The 18,026-nt window shown below is 46.3% G+C and overlaps 1 protein-coding gene and 1 non-coding gene across 5 annotated transcripts in view; both read right to left on the minus strand.

Moving 5' to 3' along the window:
* PHYKPL (5-phosphohydroxy-L-lysine phospho-lyase) overlaps positions 1-16,580 on the minus strand; it is a 25,463-nt gene extending 8,883 nt beyond the window's left edge. For 2 of the 4 annotated variants that reach the window (XM_036845675.1, XM_036845674.1), the window contains exons 1-8: positions 16,445-16,580; positions 15,476-15,594; positions 14,203-14,362; positions 10,859-10,933; positions 10,008-10,095; positions 9,814-9,930; positions 8,184-8,266; positions 7,702-7,927 (exon numbers count right to left, since the gene is read on the minus strand). In XM_036845675.1, the coding sequence (XP_036701570.1) occupies positions 7,702-7,927; positions 8,184-8,266; positions 9,814-9,930; positions 10,008-10,095; positions 10,859-10,933; positions 14,203-14,362; positions 15,476-15,594; positions 16,445-16,503 (927 nt within the window). In that variant the 5' untranslated portion in view covers positions 16,504-16,580. Of the gene's footprint in view, positions 1-7,701; positions 7,928-8,183; positions 8,267-9,813; positions 9,931-9,981; positions 10,096-10,858; positions 10,934-14,202; positions 14,363-15,475; positions 15,595-16,444 lie in introns of all 4 variants that reach the window. The other 2 variants (XM_036845676.1, XM_036845677.1) reach the window with 2 other exon arrangements.
* On the minus strand, positions 10,517-10,589 carry TRNAG-GCC. The gene has a single exon. It is a non-coding gene; the product is annotated as a tRNA-Gly (tRNA).
* Positions 16,581-18,026: the final 1,446 nt, after the last annotated feature.

Here is an 18,026-nt window from a genome sequence, read left to right on the forward strand (position 1 = left end):
CAGAAGATCAACCAAGAAATAGAAGGCTTGAACAACACTATACACCAAGATCTATACAGAACACTCCACTTCAAAAAAGCAGTATAAATACTCTTCTCAAGTGCACATGGAACATTCTCCAGGAAAGACTATATATTAGGCTATAAAACAAGTGTTAATATATTTTAAAAGTCTGAAATCACAGAAAGTATCTTTCTCACCACAGTGGAATGAAGCTAGAAATAAATAACAGAACACTGAAAAACTAAAAATATATGTGAAAATTAAATAACATGCTTAAACAAACAATGGGTCAAAGAAGTCACAGGGAGATTAAAAAATATTTAGAGATAAATTAAAAAGAAAGCACAACAAACCCAAACTCATGGGATGTGGTAAAAGTAATGCTTACAGAAAACTTCATGTCTGTAAATACTTCTGTTAAAAAAAATCTCAAATGAATATTTCCACCTTAAGAAAGTATAAAAAAGAAGAGCAAACTAAATCCAAAGCAAAAATAAAGGAAATCATAAAGACTACAGTGGAAATAAATAGAAATATAGAAAAACAATAGAAAAAAATCAACAAAACCAAAAGTTGATTCTTTGAGACAATCAACAAAATTGACAAACATTAGCTAGACTGACCAAGATAAAAAGAAGAGTCAAATTACTAAGATCAGGAATGAAAGAGGACACATCACTGCCAATCTTATACAAGTAAAAAGAAGTATAAGGGAATAATGTGAACAACTGTCTGTCAACAAGCTAGATAACTTAGATGAACAAATTCCTAGAAAGATAAAAAATATTGACACTGATTCGAGAAGAAATAGAAAATCTGAATAGACCTGTGGCAAGTAAAAAGAATGAATTAGTAATAAAAAAATCCTCACAAAGCAAAGCCTAGAACCAGATGGCTTGCTTCACTGGTGAATTCTACCAAAACGTTGAAAGAATTACTACCAATCTTTCAGAAAGTCTTCCAGAAAATAGAAGAGGCATGAACACTTCCTGGATCATTCTTTGAGGCCAGTATTACCCTGATACCAAAACCAGACAACGATATCCCAAGAAAACTATAGATCAATATCTCTTAAGAACATAGATGTAAAAATCCTCAAAAATTACAATAGCAAACTTAATCTAGCAACATATAAAAAGGATTATACATCATGATCACGTGGGATTTATCTCAGCAATGTAAAGCTGGTTTGACATGTGAAAATCAAATAATGTAATAAACCATATTAATAGGATTAAGGACAAAAAAATCACACGATCATTACAATAAACGAAGAAAAAGCATTTGACAAAACCCAACAGCCTTCATTATAAAAGCTCTCAACAAATTAGGAAAAAAGGGGAACTTCTTCAACCTGATAAAAGGCTTCTAAGCAAAACTCACAGCTGATATTATACTTAACAGTGAAAGACTGAATGTTTTCCCCTAAGATTAGGAACAAGACAAGATGTCTACTCTTGCCATTTGTAGTCAATATTATACTGGAGGTTCTAGGGCAATTAGGCAAGAAAAAGAAATAAAAGGCATTCAGAATGGAAAGGAATAAGTAAACCATTTCTATTCACAGATGATATGATTTGGTGCACAGAAAATTCTACAGAACCTATAAAAAACTATTAGAGCTAATAAATGCATTCAGTATGGTTGCATGATACAAGATCGATATCCAAAAATCAATTGTATTTCTATATACCAGCAATGAAGCATCTTAAAGTGAAATGAAAAAAACAATTCCATTTATAAAGGCATGAAAAAGAATATAATACTTAGGAGTAAATTTAACAAAAGTAGTTCAAGACTTTTACAGGGACTTCCCTGGAGGTCCAGTGGTTAAGACTCTGTGCTTCCACTGCAGGGGGTGTGGGTTCAATCCCTGATCAGGGAACTAAGATCCTGCATGTGGTGCGGCCAAAAAAAAAAAAAAGACTTTTACAATGAAAATTATGAACATGATTGAAAACAATTAAAGACCTCCATAAATGGACAGATATCTCATGTTTATGGATTATAAGACTTAATACTGTTAAGATGGCAATACCCTCCAAATTGATCTACAGATTCAATGCAATCTCTTATCAAACTCCAAGCTGCTTTTTTGGTAGAAATTGACAAGCTGATTATGAAAATTCATATTGAAATGCAAGGGACCCAGAATAGCCAAAACAATCTTCAAAAAGAAGAACAAAGACTGGAGGAGTAACAGTTCCTGATTTCAAAACATACTACAAAGTATAGTAGTCTAGACTGTGTGCAACTGGCAGGAGGATAGATTTTTGATCAGTGGAACAGAACTGGAAGTTTACAAATAAACCATTAAATCCATACATTTGGGACTTCCCTGGTGGTCCAGTGGTTAAGAATCCACCTTCCAATGCAGGGGACGCAGGTTCAATCACTGATCGGGGAACTAAGATCCCACATGCCACGGGGCAACTAAGCCCATGTGCTAGATCTAGAACACGCGCACCACAACTAGAGAGCCTGCGCACTGCAACTACTGAGCCTGTGTGCTGCAACGAAAGATCCTGCATGCCACAACAAAGATCCCGTGTGCTGCAACTAAGACCCAATGTAGCCAAATAAATAAATAAATAAAATCCATGCATTTACGGTTGATTGATTTTTTAAAAAATTCATTTATTTAATTTTTGGCTGCATTGGGTCTTTGCTGCTGCACACGGATTTTCTCTAGTTGCTGAGAGCGGGGGCTACTCTTTGTTGCGGTGCGTGGGCTTCTCATTGTAGTGGCTTCTCTTGTTGCAGAGCACAGGCTCTAGGTGCGTGGGCTTCAGTAGCTGTGGCACACGGGCTTCAGTAGTTGTGGCTCGTGGGCTCTAGAGTGCAGGCTCAGTAGTTGTGGTGCATGGGCTTAGTTGCTCCGCGGCATGTGGGATCTTCCCGGACCAGGGCTCGAACCCACGTCCCCTGCATTGGCAGGCGGATTCTTAACCACTGCACCACCAGGGAAGCCCTGGTTGATTGATTCTTGACAAGGGTGCCAAGACCATTCAATGGGATAAGATATAATAAAGAATAGTCTTTTCAGCAAAAGGTGTTGGGACAACTGAATATCTATATGCAAAGTTAAGTAACCCCACCTCATACCATATTTAAAAACTAGCTCAAAATGGATCCAATACCTAAATATAAGAACAAAAACTATAAAATTCTAGGAAGAAAACAGAGGTGTAAATCTTCATGACCTTTGATTAGGCAATGGTTTGTTAGATATGACTCCAAAGTACAAGCAACCAAAGAAAAAATAAACTGGACTTCATCAAAATTAAAAACTTATGTGCTTCAAAGGATACTACCAAGAAAGTGAAAAGACACCTCAAATAATGGGAGAAAATACTTACAAATTATATATTTGGTAAGAATCTAGTATTTAGGATACATAAAGAACGCTTACAACTCAGCAAAAAAGGACAGGTAACCCAATTAAAAAATGTGCAAAGGATATATTCTTTGGAATATATATGTCATATATATTGGGATACATATATATATATACATACATATGTGTGTGTGTATATATATATATATATATATATATGTATATATATATAAATGGTGAATAAGCACATGAGAAGATTCTCAACACCTCTAGCCATCAGGCAAATGCAAATCATAATGAGATACCACTTCACACTCACTATGATGGCTATAATAAAAGAGAAAAAATAAATGCTGGAGAGGATATGGAGAAATTGGAACCCTCATACGTTGCATGTAAAGTGGTATAGCTGCTTGGAAAAAGTTTGTCGTTCCTCAAAAAGTTAAACTTAAGAGTTGCCATATGACCCAGCAATTCCACTCATAGGTAAGGTATACGCTCAAAAGAACTGAAAACATTCCATACAAAAACATCTACACTGAATGGTCAACTGCAGCATTATTCATAATAACCAAGGAGAGGAAACAACCAAAACATTAACTGAAGAATGGATAAATGAAACATGGTATACTCATACAATGGAACATTAATCATTCATAAAAAGGAATGAAGGACTGATTCATGCTATAGCATGGATGAACCTTGAAAACATTATGCTACGTGATAGAAGCCAGACACAAAAGGTCACATATTGTGTGACTGCATTTATGTGAAATGTCAAGAACAGGCAAATCCATGGAGACAGAAAGAAGGTTAGTGATTGCCAGTACTTGTAGAGAAAAGGCAATGGGGAGTGATTGCTAATGGGTATGGAGTTGCTTTTTGGGGTGATGAAAATGTACTACAACAATGAAAATTAAGACAGTGATAAAGGCTGAACAACTTGGTGAGTATACTACAAAAGACTGAATTGTACTTGAATTAAAAACCATTGAATTTGTATTTGAAAGAGTAAATTTTATAGTATGTGAATTATATCTCAACTAAAAAAGAATCAGTGATTTCAGCGTTTTTAACAGCAACACTGCATGCAAGGTGACAATGGAATACACTTTTTTAAATGAATCCATCAGCACTGACTTTATTTACTTAGGCCATGCCGCGTGGCATGCAGAATCTTAGTTCTCCGACCAGGGATTGAACCTGTGCCCCCTGGAGTGGAAGCGTGGAGTCTTAACCACTGGACAGCCAGGGAAGTCCCTGGAATATACTTTTACAGTAACTAGGACCTAGATTTTATTTTTAGCTAAAATAGTTAAATATGAGGGCCTGACACAAATACCCTTAGGCACAGAAGACCTCAGAAGGTTTGCAACATAAAGGCTTGCACTGAAAGGAATTTGGGATGAAATACTTGTAATACAGATACTTAAATAAAATAGGAAGGATTAAAAGACACAGAAAAGTATGGTAAACTGAAATTATAAATTAAGATGCTAGCAATAGGCCTAAATATATCAATAGTTACGTTAAATTTAAAGTCATTACTTTGAAGTCAAATATTAACAGATTTGGGCAAAAACGCACATTCTAGATATATGCTGGTTAAAAGAAATACACCTAAAGCATGAGCACACAAGGCTGAAAATAGAAGGGTGGAAAATAATACATTGGGTAATTGATAGTCAAAAGAAAGCTGACTTAGCTTTATAATATCAGATAAAATAAACTTTAAGACCAAAAACATCATTAGGAATGGAAAAGATTACTCCATATGATAAAAGACTCAATTCTTGAGAAACTGCACAGCCACATGCAAAAGAATGAAACTGGACCACTATTTTATACCATACACCAAAAATTAACTCAAAATGGACTGAAGATTTGAATGTAAGACATGAAATCATAAAACTCCTAAAGAAAACAGAGGCGGTAAGCTCCTTGACATTGGTCTTGGCAATGATTTTTTGGATTTGACACTGAAAGCAAAGGTAACAAAAGCAAAAATAAACAAGTGGGACTACATCAAACTAAAAAGCTCTGCACAGCAAATCATCAACAAAATGAAAAGCAATCAACTGACTGGGAGAAAATATTTGCAAATCATGTATCTGATAAGGAGCTAATATCCAAAATATATAAAGAATTCATGTAACTCGGTAGCAAAAAACAAAGCAATACAATTAAAAATTGGGTAGAGGGGCTTCCCTGGTGGCGCAGTGGTTAAGAATCCACCTGCCAATGCAGGGGACACGGGTTCAAGCCCTGGTCCAGGAAGATCCCACATGCCACGGAGCAACTAAGCCCGTGCGCCACAACTACTGAACCCACGTGCCACAGCTACTGAAGCCTGTGTGCCTAGAGCCTGTGCTCTGCAACAAGAGAAGCCACCACAATGAGAAGCCTGTGCACGTCAACAAAGAGTAGCCCCCACTCGCCGCAACTAGAGAAAGCCCGCACACAGCAACGAAGACCCAACACAGCCAAAAATAAATAAATAAAATAAATAAATTTTTTAAAAAATTGGGTAGAAGATCTGAATAGACATTTTTCCAAAGAAGACATACAGATGGCTAACAGGTACACGAAAAGGTGCTCAACACCACTAATCGTCAGGGCAATGCAAATCAAAACCACAATGAGATGTCACCTCACACCTGTTAGAATGGCTATTATCAAAAAGACCAGAAATAACAAGTGTTGGCAAGGTTGTGGAGAAAAAGGAATCCTTGTGCATTGTTGGTGGGAATGTACATTGGTGCAGCCACTATGGAAAACAGTATGGAGGTTACTCAAAAAACTAAAAATAGAACTACCATGTGATCCAGCAATTCCACTTTGGATATTTATCTGAAGCAACTGAAAATACTATCTTAAACAGCTATCTGCAACCCTACAGTCATGGCAGAATTATTTACAATAGTCAAGATATGTATCTGTTGATTGATGAATGGAATATATATATATATATATATATATATATATATATAAATATATATAAAATTCAGCCCTAAAAAAGAAGGAAATCTTGCCATTTGCAATAAGATGCTTTCATAACTTAAGGGCATTATGCTAAGTGAAATAAATCTGACAGAGAAGACAAATACCATATTATTCCACTTATATGTGGAATCAAAGAAAACCAAAAACCAAACACCCAAAAAACTCTGAACTTTTAGATACAGAGAACAGATTGGTGATTGCCAGAGGTGGGGGTGGGCAAAATGGGTGAAGGGGGTCAAAAGGTACAAACTTTCAGGTATAAAATAATTAAGTCCCAGGGACGTAATGTACAGCATAGTGACTGTAGTTAATAATACTGTATTGTAAGTTGAAAGCTGCTAAGAGAATAGATCTTAAAGGTTCTCATCATAAGAAAAAAAAAACTGTAACCATGTATGGTGATGGATGTTAACTAGACTTATCGTGGTGATCACACTATATATATACATATATACACATATATATATATACACACATATATACATACACACAAAGTATTGTATCATTATGTTGTACACCTGCAATCAATATAATGTTATATGTCAATTATACCTCAATCAAGAAAAAGATTCAATTCCCAATGAACATACAGAAATAAAAATATATATATACTGGGAATTCCCTGGCAGTCCAGCGGTTAGGACTCCATGCTTCCAGTGCCGAGGGCACAGGTTCAGTCCCTGGTCGGGGAAGTGAGATCCCGCAAGCCAAGCAGCGCGGCCAAAAAAAACCAAAAGTATATATATATACTACTTAATATTATTAAGTAGTATATATATTACTTAATAGCCTCACAATATATGAAGCAAAAATTAACAGTATTACAAGAAAAAAACTGATTTTTCATCACAGTGTGAGATTTAAACACACAGTTCTAAATTATTAATAGGTTAAGTAGGAAAAAAAAAAATCCAGTAAGAATACAGAAGATTCAAACAACACAATTAACAAGTGTGACCTAAGAGACATTCAGAGAGTCTGGCAAACAACATTTAGAGAACCCACAATTTCCCAAGAACATGTAGAACAATCACGTACCAGATCACCTCAACACATTTTACAGAATAAGTATCAAAAGAGTAAGTGGCAGTAAGTCAGAAGTTAACAAAAAGATTTGAAAAAACTAGAATCGAATGATAATGCAGTGGTTCTCAAACTTTTGGTCTTAGAATTCCCTTACACTCTCAAAAACTTGTGAGGAAGCCAAAGAGCTTTTGTTTATATGGGTTATATCTATTTATATTTACTGTAATATTTATGATAAAACAACTATATTTACAAAAAAATTAGTGAGTAGTAGTGGCCTTGTTTGTACAGAAGCCACCATGGTGCTTCCTGGCCCTGGAGCCTTCACTCACCGTGTTGAAGTACTCGACGCCGGTGGCTTCAAACGCCCTCGCCACAGCTTGTGTTGTGGCCACACAGGCTACAGGGTGGCCATTGCCAATGGACTTGCCCATGGTGACAATGTCGGGGACAAAGTCTTCCCCCTGCAGCTGGAAGGCCCAGAAGTGCTTGCCTACTCGGCCAAAGCCCACTTGAATCTCGTCTGCAACAAAGACCCCTCCGGCCCTGCGGATGTGCCTGTGGCAGAGGACACACGGCTGATGGGGGATTCTGGTGAGAGGGAGCAGACCAGGAGCTGGGAGGTCTTGGGACTCTGAATCCTGGCTTTGCCATCAGTAAGGTGGGGACCTTGTGCAGATAGCTGGCCTTCTTGGAGCCACTATTTCTTCAGGGGCTTTGTCTGACAATTCTGGCAAACAGGCCAGGCTGAGGTTGGAATTTGGAACAAAGGCTGGCAAACCCCACCCTGGGGCAGCCTCTCCCACCTACTCACCCTGCCACTTCTGGGAAGTAGCCAGCAGGGGGAATGATCTGCCCTCCCACACTGGGCAGAGACTCAGCAAAGAACGCTGCAATCTGTGGAGGAGAAGGGAACGGCACTGCGGAGGGGCTGAGCTGCAAGCTGAGCACGTCCGCTGATGCTGGCTCAGTGCTGGCTCCAAACATGATGAGTTACTGTCCGCACTGTGCCCCCACTTTAGGCTCCACATCACACCTGAGGGTCTGTGACATAGTTTTTTCAGGCCTTGAACCAATTCTTACCACTTGGATGTCTCCAGACCCCCTGTACTTAGCATGCTCCAGATGAAATCCACTGACTTCTCCCCCATAAGCCTGTTCCTTCCCTTCTCCCATATGGTGAGTCCCATACCTCCCAACTAGGACAGAAATCTGGCCCCATCCTTGATCCAGCCTCCTTCTTCATCTGTCAGTCAGCACAGCCTCTGACTCTATCCCTGTAACATCTTTGCACCCACTCCTTCCCCTCCCCGCTGGATACTCTTGCCTCCTGGCAGATCTGCCAGTTTCTGCCTTGGCCTCCTGCCTTCTAACTGGACACCTCTTCCAATCCATCCTCCACTGGCCACCAGGGTGATGCCTCAATGTAGACACTGAGCTCATCACTGTCCTGTTTAAAACCCTTCACTGACCCTTTTGCTTACAGCAATGACTTCCAAACTGTGTTCTGCCTTGGAGCTGCTTCAGAGGCTACTGCTGGGATGAAGGAAGGACTGACGGGGTGGGAAACGGGTCACCCACCCATGCTGCCACCACAGCAATCTCTTTTTTGGTTTCATATAAGTAGGTGCAGAGCATCTGAAATACATGGGCCAGGCTTCCTGGATCTGGCTCTGCCAACCTTTCTGGCCTTTCTTTGCTATATATCCTGTGTTCAGTTGTCACTCCTTCAGCAAAGCCTTCTAGAGAGCCCTCATACCAATCACCAGCTCCCTCCCCTCTACTGTTGCCGTGGCTGCTGCTCTTCCAGGGTATGACACATCTCTCCTGTCTCTGCCCCAGAATCCACCTCTATTACGCTGCCCTGGGTGGGTCTCCCCATTGCTCACTCGGGCCAACAGGGCCTCCTCATGCCACCTGCCCTCAGACTGGCCCCATTCAAGTGCATCCCCTGGTCCTATTACCTTCTCTCTTAAAACTCTATAAAGGTCCCCCATGGCCTCTAGCCCCTCAGCTAAAGGGGCACTTGCAGTCCGCGGGCCTATGGTCCTGCCTGCTTCCCTAGGTTCATCTCCTGCCGGCTCAGCCTGGCCCCATACTCACATGGTTCCTGCACAGGCCACCACTCTGTTGAGGATGCCTTTCCTTGTCTACCCCCGACCCCGCCTTGAGTGGCTAACTCCTACTCACCTTATATTACTAAAATCAGGCAGCACCCCCTCCACGGGCCCACCATCACACACACACCAGTCCAGCTTGGGCCCCTGGAGTCCAGTAACGCCCAGGACATATCTCTACCTAAACTCTCTGCTGAGCACTTAATCCCCCTACTAGACTCCCAAAGGGCAGGCCCTGGTTCCAATTTCTCTCCGGGTTCCCAAGATCCAGTCCAGGGCTGGCAACATTTGCTGTTTGCTGGACCAGACCTGCGTGGATGTGGTTACCTTCCTGCCCTTCTCCTGTGCACTGCCGACCACACGTTCCACCTCGCTGGCATAGGCCACAGCTGGATTGGGGTGGTCCTCCCGGTAGGGGCCCCGGTAGGTGTCTGGGAGAGGTGCCTGTGGGGAGCGACAGCGCCATGTCATCCAGGCTGAGGCGCAAGCACCGACCTGTTGCCAACTTGAGCAGTGCATACCACGTGGACCCACTCCTTCTGGCCATCCAGGTCCCGGAACTTGTAGGGGCTGATGTCGATCAGGGAGCTCAGGTGACCATGATAAGCACTGGGGAGGAGAGGGGAGAGTGGGCTCAGGCCCAGGTGTCGTGTACTCCCTGGCCTGGCCCTGACAACTGTCTATTCACCTAAGGAAACACTCAGGGAAGACCAACCTTTCAGACACAGCCTGAGTCCTAGGGCCAGGGACGAGCACAGGCCTTGGAGTCAGCAAGCCTTCCTCCAAGGCCACTTACTAGCTATGTAACGGTGGCTAATCGTTAAAATCTTTGGGCTCAGTTCCCTCCTCTGTAAAGTTGGGGGGGGTGGTGTTTCTCCTTCATGGTTGTAATGAACCTTAAATGTGATAATGCTCTAACCCTGGGCCTGGGTCTTGTGCACAGCAGATACTCAGTACAATGGGAGCTACTGTTGGAACATTTTTTATTTTTTTATCTTTTGGCCGTGCCACACGGCATGTGGGATCTTAGTTCCCCGACCAGGGATTGAACCCGCGCCCCCTGCATTGGCAGTGCAGAGTCCTAACCACTGGCCCACCAGGGAAGTCCCTGGAACAGTTTTAATACCTAATATGTGGGACCAGCTCTCACCACCTTATAAAGCATTCTCTGCTCCCCAGAAGCTGCCACCACGGAAGAGACGCCAGGGGGAAAGAGACGCCTGGTGTGTGTGTGGGGGGTGTCTCTGTGGCCAGGTCCTCATGATCCTCTCCAGGCCCAGGCTCCTCATCTTTCCTGCCCAAGGCACCCAAAATCAGAGCCTCACTGATCCCCAATAAGCAGCAGGCCCACGCTTCTGGAAATGGCACTTACTGATCTAATACCACCACGTCCCAGTGTCCTGTGTATTGGCGCGCCAGCCTCAGGGCCAGGTCGTTGGCTTCTGACCTATGACAGAAAAAGTGGATACTGCTTGGACAGCTGTCCAAGGGCTTTCCCTCCAGGATAACTGCTTTCTACAGAGAAACCTGGAGGGAAGGAGGAGCCCTTCCAGCAGCAAGAAGATTCTTAGGACACCATTCATTAGTCATTCACTTATTCATTCAGTAAATATTTATCAAATGCCTTCAATGTGCTAGGAGCTGGGGGCGAAAATAGTAAGTAAAACAGGCAGGCTCTGGCCCTCCTGGAACTTACATTCTACTATGTGTCATGAAAGCCAAAAAACAAAGACAGAATGATCATTTGGTAAGTGCTACAATGGACACAGGGTGCCGAGAGAACCAGGTGGGGCCCTACCTTAGATAAGGGGTGTTATGGGCTGAATCGTGTTTCCCCAAATTTATGTGTTGAAGCCCTAACTCCCAGTATCTCAGAATGTGATTGTATTTAGAGACAGGGCCTTTAAAGAGGTGATTAAGTTAAAATGAGGCCATCTGGGTGGCCCTAATCCAATACAACTGGTCTCTTTGTAAGAAGACATTTGGACACACAGGGAGACACCCGGGGGTGTGCATGCTCGGAAGAAAGGCCATGTGAAGACAGTGAGAAAGTGGCCACCTGCAACCAAGGAGAGAGGCCTCAACGAAACCAAATCTGCCAGCACCTTGATCTTTGATTCTGACTTCCAGAACTGTGGGACAATAAATTTCTGTTTAAGCCACCTTGTCTATAGTATTTTGTTATGGCGGCCAGAACAGACTAAGGCCACACCTGTAGAGTCCTGAGGGTGAAGTTTCTAGGCAGAGTGAGCAGCACACACAAAGACCTTGCGAAGGAAAATTGCTCAGGGAACCACAAGAAGACAAGGGAGGCCAGGGGCAGCATGAGAGAGGAAGTGGGGAGACAGGCAGGGCTGCAGAAGGAGCCTGGATTTTCTTCTCAGTGCCATGTGAAGCTACTGAAAAGTTTTAATCAGAGAAGGGGCATGATTCAGCTCCCATATGAGAAGGAAGCCTCTCTGTGTATATAATGGAGTAGAAGGGAATTAAAGTGCAAGTGAGGAGACCTAGAAGGAGGACACGAAGGTGAGAGCAGGTGGTGACCACGCAGACAGAGAGGTGGATGGGGTTAGGAGACAACCTGGAGACAGACAAGGCAAGCCTGATGCAGGACTGGGAGGAGGGTGCGTTTCTACCTTGAGCAGAGGCGCAGACGGTGCTGCCATTTGCCAGGACAGATAGGGTGAGGGAGGGCCGGTCTTCTTGGGAAAGTCTGGGGTAGGTGCCTGAGAATGTCAGGGAGAGCCAGTGCCATGGTCCCACACCAGGTGTTAGTGAAGACAACTCTTTCTTTTCTTTTTTTAAAAAATAAATTTATTTATTTTATTTATTTATTTTTAGCTGCATTGGGTCTTCGTTGCTGCGCACGGGCTTTCTCTAGTTGCAGCAAGCGGGGGCTACTCTTTGTTGTGGTGCGCGGGCTTCTCATTGCGGTGGCTTCTCTTGTTGCGGAGCATGGGCTCTGGGCGTGCGGGCTTCAGCAGTTGCAGCACGCGGGCTCAGTATTTGTGGCTCGTGGGCTCTAGAGCACAGGCTCAGTAGTTGTGGCTCATGGGGTTAGTTGCTCCGCGGCATGTGGGATCTTCCCGGACCAGAGATAGAAGCCGTGTCCCCTGCATTGGCAGGCGGATTCTTAACCACTGCGCCACCAGGGAAGCCCGACGATCAACTCCTGATGTCTTTTGGACAGGTGATGTTAGACCTGTTCCAAAGTCAAGTGGGCAGTTAGAACCTTGAGGCTGGAACACATGGGAAACATCTGGGTTTAAGATACAAATTTGGGGGGCTTCCCTGGTGGTCCAGTCGTTAAGACTCCACACTCCCAATGCAGGGGGCCCAGGTTTGATCCCTGGTCAGGGAACTAGATCTCACGTCGCAACTAAAGATCCCGCACGCCGCAACGAAGATCCCGCGTGCTGCAACTAATACCGGGCACAGCCAAATAAATAAATAAATAATTAAAAAAAAAAAAAGATACAAAGTTGGGAGTCACCAGCATGTGGATGATATGTAATACACGGGAATGGATGAGGTCAGCAAGGCAGAGGGCTCAGAGAGGAGCAGCCCTGAGGAATAGAGTAGGAAGAATCGGCATAGGAGATAGGGGGAGTGGCCAGGAGCTGGCAGAAAACCAGAAGCATGAAATGTTCTGGAAGCAAGATCAGAAAGCATTTCCAGAGAGAGTGGTAACTCAGTCAATATTACTGAGAGACAGGAAGACAAAGGCAGCAAAGAGACCAGGTCCCCCCACTGCTTCAATGCCTCATAATTCTCTGTACTTTTCTCTCCCAGGCACACTGGGCTGGTTCTGTGTACACGCCATCATCTGCCATTTCTGCCTCCACTGCTACTCCCAGTGTAGCATAACCTATCACCGGCCACTAAACTGGTGCCTAATGGTGTTCATTCTTGCTTTCCTCCAGTCCTGATGACATCACTTACCTGATTAAAACCCTCTCATGGCTTCCCAGTGCTCTTAGGATACACAGATTCCTCACTTGACCAATAAAGCCCTGGGTGACGGGCCCTGCCTCCCTCCTCAGTGTCCCCAGGCTCCCACCCTCTGCCCTCCCTCACTGGCTGCCTTTCAGCTCATGTGTGCTGGGGTGCAAATATTCTTCCTGCCACAGGACCTCTGCACAGGCTGTTCCGTGTGGTGACCTTGACAAGAACACTTCCAATGGAGCGGGCAGCACCCTACCTTCCTCCTCATCTAGCTATCCCCTAGTCAGCTCTTAGCCTAACATCACTCCTTCAGGGGCGCCTTCCCCGATCCTCTCAGAGCAGGCCAGGTCACCCCACTGCTTCTATGCCTCATTATTCTCTGTAGTTTTCCTCCAGACAATGACTCCTCTTTGTAATTTTGTATTTCTTTGAAGCATCTTTGATGTTTCTGTTCCTTACAGAGCAGGGATTTTGGCTGTAGCTCCCAGCACTGTGCCTGTGTATGCATAAAGCAGAAATAAAGGAACATATTACCTTGGTAAGCCCCAACAATGATCTTAGAAGAGAGGTAATGGCACCCCTTACAAAGAGAACAGGAAAGTGGATCTGACAGAGAAGCAGCAGGGCCTGCAGCTAGGAAGCGTGGGTGCCTGGCCCACTGAGGGCTGCCTCTCCCCACACCCCGTCGGCTACACGATGCTATGCCCATGTGAGCAAATCTCTCCATCGTTGTCTCATCCTTTTGCTGGGGGCTGGCCACAGTGCACTTACCCAGAATTCAGGAAATAAAACACACAGAGCTTCTCCGGTAGGGTCTCGGACAGCCTCTGTGCGTAATCCACGATGTTGTCGTGCAGGTACCGGCTGTTGGTGTTGAGCACCTGGTTCTGTTCGTGTGCTGCTTGGACCACGAGAGGGTGGCAGTGCCCAACTGCAAGAGGGCCACCTCCATCACACAGCCGGCCCCACTCAGCCAATCCCTCCGGGCCTCTCCCAGCCCCAATCTGTGAACCCAACTAGAGGAGATGCAGTTATAGAGGGAGAGGTACAGAGGAAAGATGGGAGTCTGAAGACAGAGGGGGCGAGACAGAGGTGCCAGTCTGGAAAGGGAGACCTAGAAAGGAGTCCCTGAGCTTCTGGCAGAAGGCAAAGTTCTCTGGCAGAAACCAGTTGTTTCTGTTTGGGTTTCTCTCGAAAACCCATGTTCTTTAGGAAGCTTCTTGAGGCCTTCTGCTCGACAAAGACAGGGGTGTGGGATTTGGGGGATGGACAGGGGGTAGGGGTGTCGTCAGTGGCTTGACTTCACCAGTCAGGGGGGCTGGAAGTAATGATGGCCAATGGCCAAGGATTATGATAAGAGAATGAAGATGACTGGGTGCTCACCAAGTGCCAGGCACACTCAAAGCAAGTTACGTGAATTAACTCACTTAATCCCCCAAAACAACTGGAGGTGCATACCAAGTATTATCATGTTCATTTTGCAGATGAGCAAACTGAGGCACAGAGACTTAAACTTGCCACAAAGTTAGCAAGTGGAGGACAGGGATATGAACCCAGGCAGTCTGGAACTAGAGCCCCTGCTTTCAACTCTACTAACCTCCAATTTCCCTGCTGAGTCACTGGACTCCCTTTCCTTCCACCAGCTTTGGTGGCCTCATCTGGATAACTGAATTCCTACTTCAGTTTCCTTGTCCAGGACCTGAGATGATCACCTGGGCTGAAGCCTTGCCATGACTGCCAGGGCTCGGCCAGGGTCCTGTTGGGTTGCTGGCCATGGCTGGGCCGACTGCTGTTCTCTGAGCTCACCATCAGTCCCAAATGGAAGTGGACCCTTAGACTTAGGTCTCTGACTCCTGCTGATTTAGCAGAGGTACTGCTTGGAAACTTCTACAGCTACCCCAGAAAGACTGGGTCTCCTCTGCACATGGATGCTGGCTAAGCAGAACCTGAGTTCTCTGTACCTCTCTGAACCTCAGGATCACCCTTGGACCAGGTTCACAGTGTTGGCATCCTTTCCTGCCCCATCTTGAGGTATGATACTGACCATGAGCCACATTGTTGATGCAATCGATGTATTCTGCCCCCTGTTCATCGTACATGTACTGCCCTTGGCCCCGGACAATCTTAATAGGATCTTCAGGAAAAAAGAGTCTGCAGGAATTGCTGTGGGGACAGACAACGAATGGAAAGCCATGTCTGAAGACCGGAAGGGAGAAATCCACCCATCACAGGCCTCCCCCTACCCTTTCCCAGTTTCTGGAAAGGACAAAAGCTTGAAAGGCAAGTTGTTGTGTCCCTGCCTCCACTCCCCCCACTCCACAGGTGGCTGGAAAGGAGAAAAAGGATGGGGTAAGAAGTTGCTAAAACAAATCGTTTCTTAAGTCATTTGAAGGCTATGTGGCTTCATTCATTTCCACATGTGCCCACTGAGTCGCTTGGGTCCCGGGAAAAGGTGACTGCTCCAGACCCACACGGGCTCCCGAAGGCAGCGTCTCTTTGCTGGGATGAGTGAGGAGGGCACCACCATTTGGTGGCTGGCTCTCGGCCCTAAACGGGTCCTTGCCTGCCAAGCCTGCTGCCCTGCTGGGGGCCAGCCCCAAGCTCTAGTCCAAGGCTGCCTCATGCCCCACGTCCCACCGAGAGCCCCTCAGACACAGGTCAAGGGCAGACTTTCTCTAAGGTTGCCTGTGAGCCGACACCCCACCCCACCCTTCGTCTGGACTTTCAGTCCCTTCCTGGGTCACTCCCGAGCCGGGCCCAGGTCCGGAGGGCGGGCCACCACTGGGCGAGGCCTTCCCAGGAGCCCGGCTGCAGCTGCGGGGGTGGATAAGACGCTGCGGGGGAGGCGCGGGATGCGACCTCCGAGACAGGCTGAGCGCGGCTGGGTCTCAGGGGCCAGAGGCGCCGGAACCGGGATAGGCCGCGCGAGGCCGCGGGGGCTGGGGCCTGTAGGCTCGCGCCGGACGTGCGTGCCTTGTGCGCGCCCCCCCGCCCCGCGTCGCCGTCTCGGTACCTGAGTAGCCGCCTCCTCAGGGCCAGAGTCGCGGCCTTCCCGCGAGGATCGGTGGCCATGGCGCCCGCCAGCACTCACTCTGAGACACTGCTCGGAGGGTGGGGGGTGGGGGTGGGGTGGTCCCGGCTCCGCCCAAGCCCCGCCCCCGCCGCGGGCCCCGCCCATGGCAGAGCGCGACTCGGAGCTACTGTTTGCCCCGCGGCCCCGCCCCCAAGGTGGGCCGTTTCGAGTTTGTTCCTTAATTAAGTGGGCTAACGAGTCTGGCGGGCTCTCCACCTCTGCGGAGTTCCTTAGACAACGCCGCGCGGGAGCCGGGTTTGTGCTCGCCTCGCCTAGTGCTGCCCCGGCCCTGGTCTCGGGACGCACCACGGGCCTCGCCCTCCCGGCCGCTGCTGTTTCCCTCCCGGGGAAGTGCCCCCCGGTGACCCCGCCGCTGCTCCCGCACTCGAGGGGGGTCTCTGAGCCTCGGCAGGCCTCGCCGGGGGCCTCGAGCTCAGTGCCTAAGTCGCCTTCCCCGTGCATAAAATGGGATGAGCCGTAAGCGTTCAGTGGGAACGTGTGACAGGCACCCAGCCTGGTGGGGCCTCAAGTAGGCAAAGCCCAGGGGCAGGATCTTGGACTTCCCAGCCCCGTGAAGGAGCAGCAGGAAGGGCAGAAGGAGGGCACAAGGCCACTGCTGGAGCTGAGGAGGCCCTGGGCATGACCTCCAGGACTCCTGCTGGAATCCAGGCAGGGTGAACACAAGCTATAGCAACACTAAGAGAATCTTACAGTGTTTAGGTGGGAGGAGAGTTAGGAGGCTTCCTGAGCCTCATACACGGCAAGGAAACGGAGGCTCAGAAAGGGAAAGGGCTTGTTCTTAGACACACAGCAAGTGTGCAGCAGAGGCTGGACTCCCAACTCCAGGGAGTGAGAGGAAAATGCTCCTAAGGGACTGGGAACCCGGGATAGCAGAGAGATATCCCCTCCTGGGACTTTCTGCCTCGGGGAACGCTAGAACAAGGGTGTAAGGCTGCAGCCGAGCTGGGTGGCCTGGGCAGGCTGGGGAAAGGGAGGCTCCTGCTGTCGCTCCTGTCATTTCTTCATGACTCTCAGCCCTCTGCTTCACCCCCTCATTGCTGATTTCTTCATCTCTTCCGCCATACAACTGTAAAATGCTTCAGGAATTTTTTTTTTTTGGTTGTGCTGCGAAGCTTTTGGGATCTTAGTTCCCCGACCAGGGATCGAACCTGGGCCCTGGCAATGAAAGCACTGAGTCCTAACCACTGGACCGCCAGGGAATTCCCGCTTAAGGCATTTATTAAAGAACATTTGGAGTTTCTTTACTGTGGTAACATACATATAACATAAAATTTACCATTTTAACATTTTTAAGGGTACAAGTTCAGTGGCATTAAGTACACTCACGTGCACCCATCACCACCATCCACCTCCAGAACTTTTTCTTTATTGCACACTGAATGGAGTTTCTTTCTTTTAATTGTAAAGCTGAATTGAACCTTGATTCATGAAAAAAATTCCTCCCAAATTAACCGAGAGAGGTTGCTCGTGGCCTGCACATTTTTTCTGAGGGTCAAGCCCC

Source organism: Balaenoptera musculus, chromosome 3 (assembly GCF_009873245.2).
Source record: "Balaenoptera musculus isolate JJ_BM4_2016_0621 chromosome 3, mBalMus1.pri.v3, whole genome shotgun sequence".
NCBI lineage: Eukaryota > Metazoa > Chordata > Mammalia > Artiodactyla > Balaenopteridae > Balaenoptera > Balaenoptera musculus.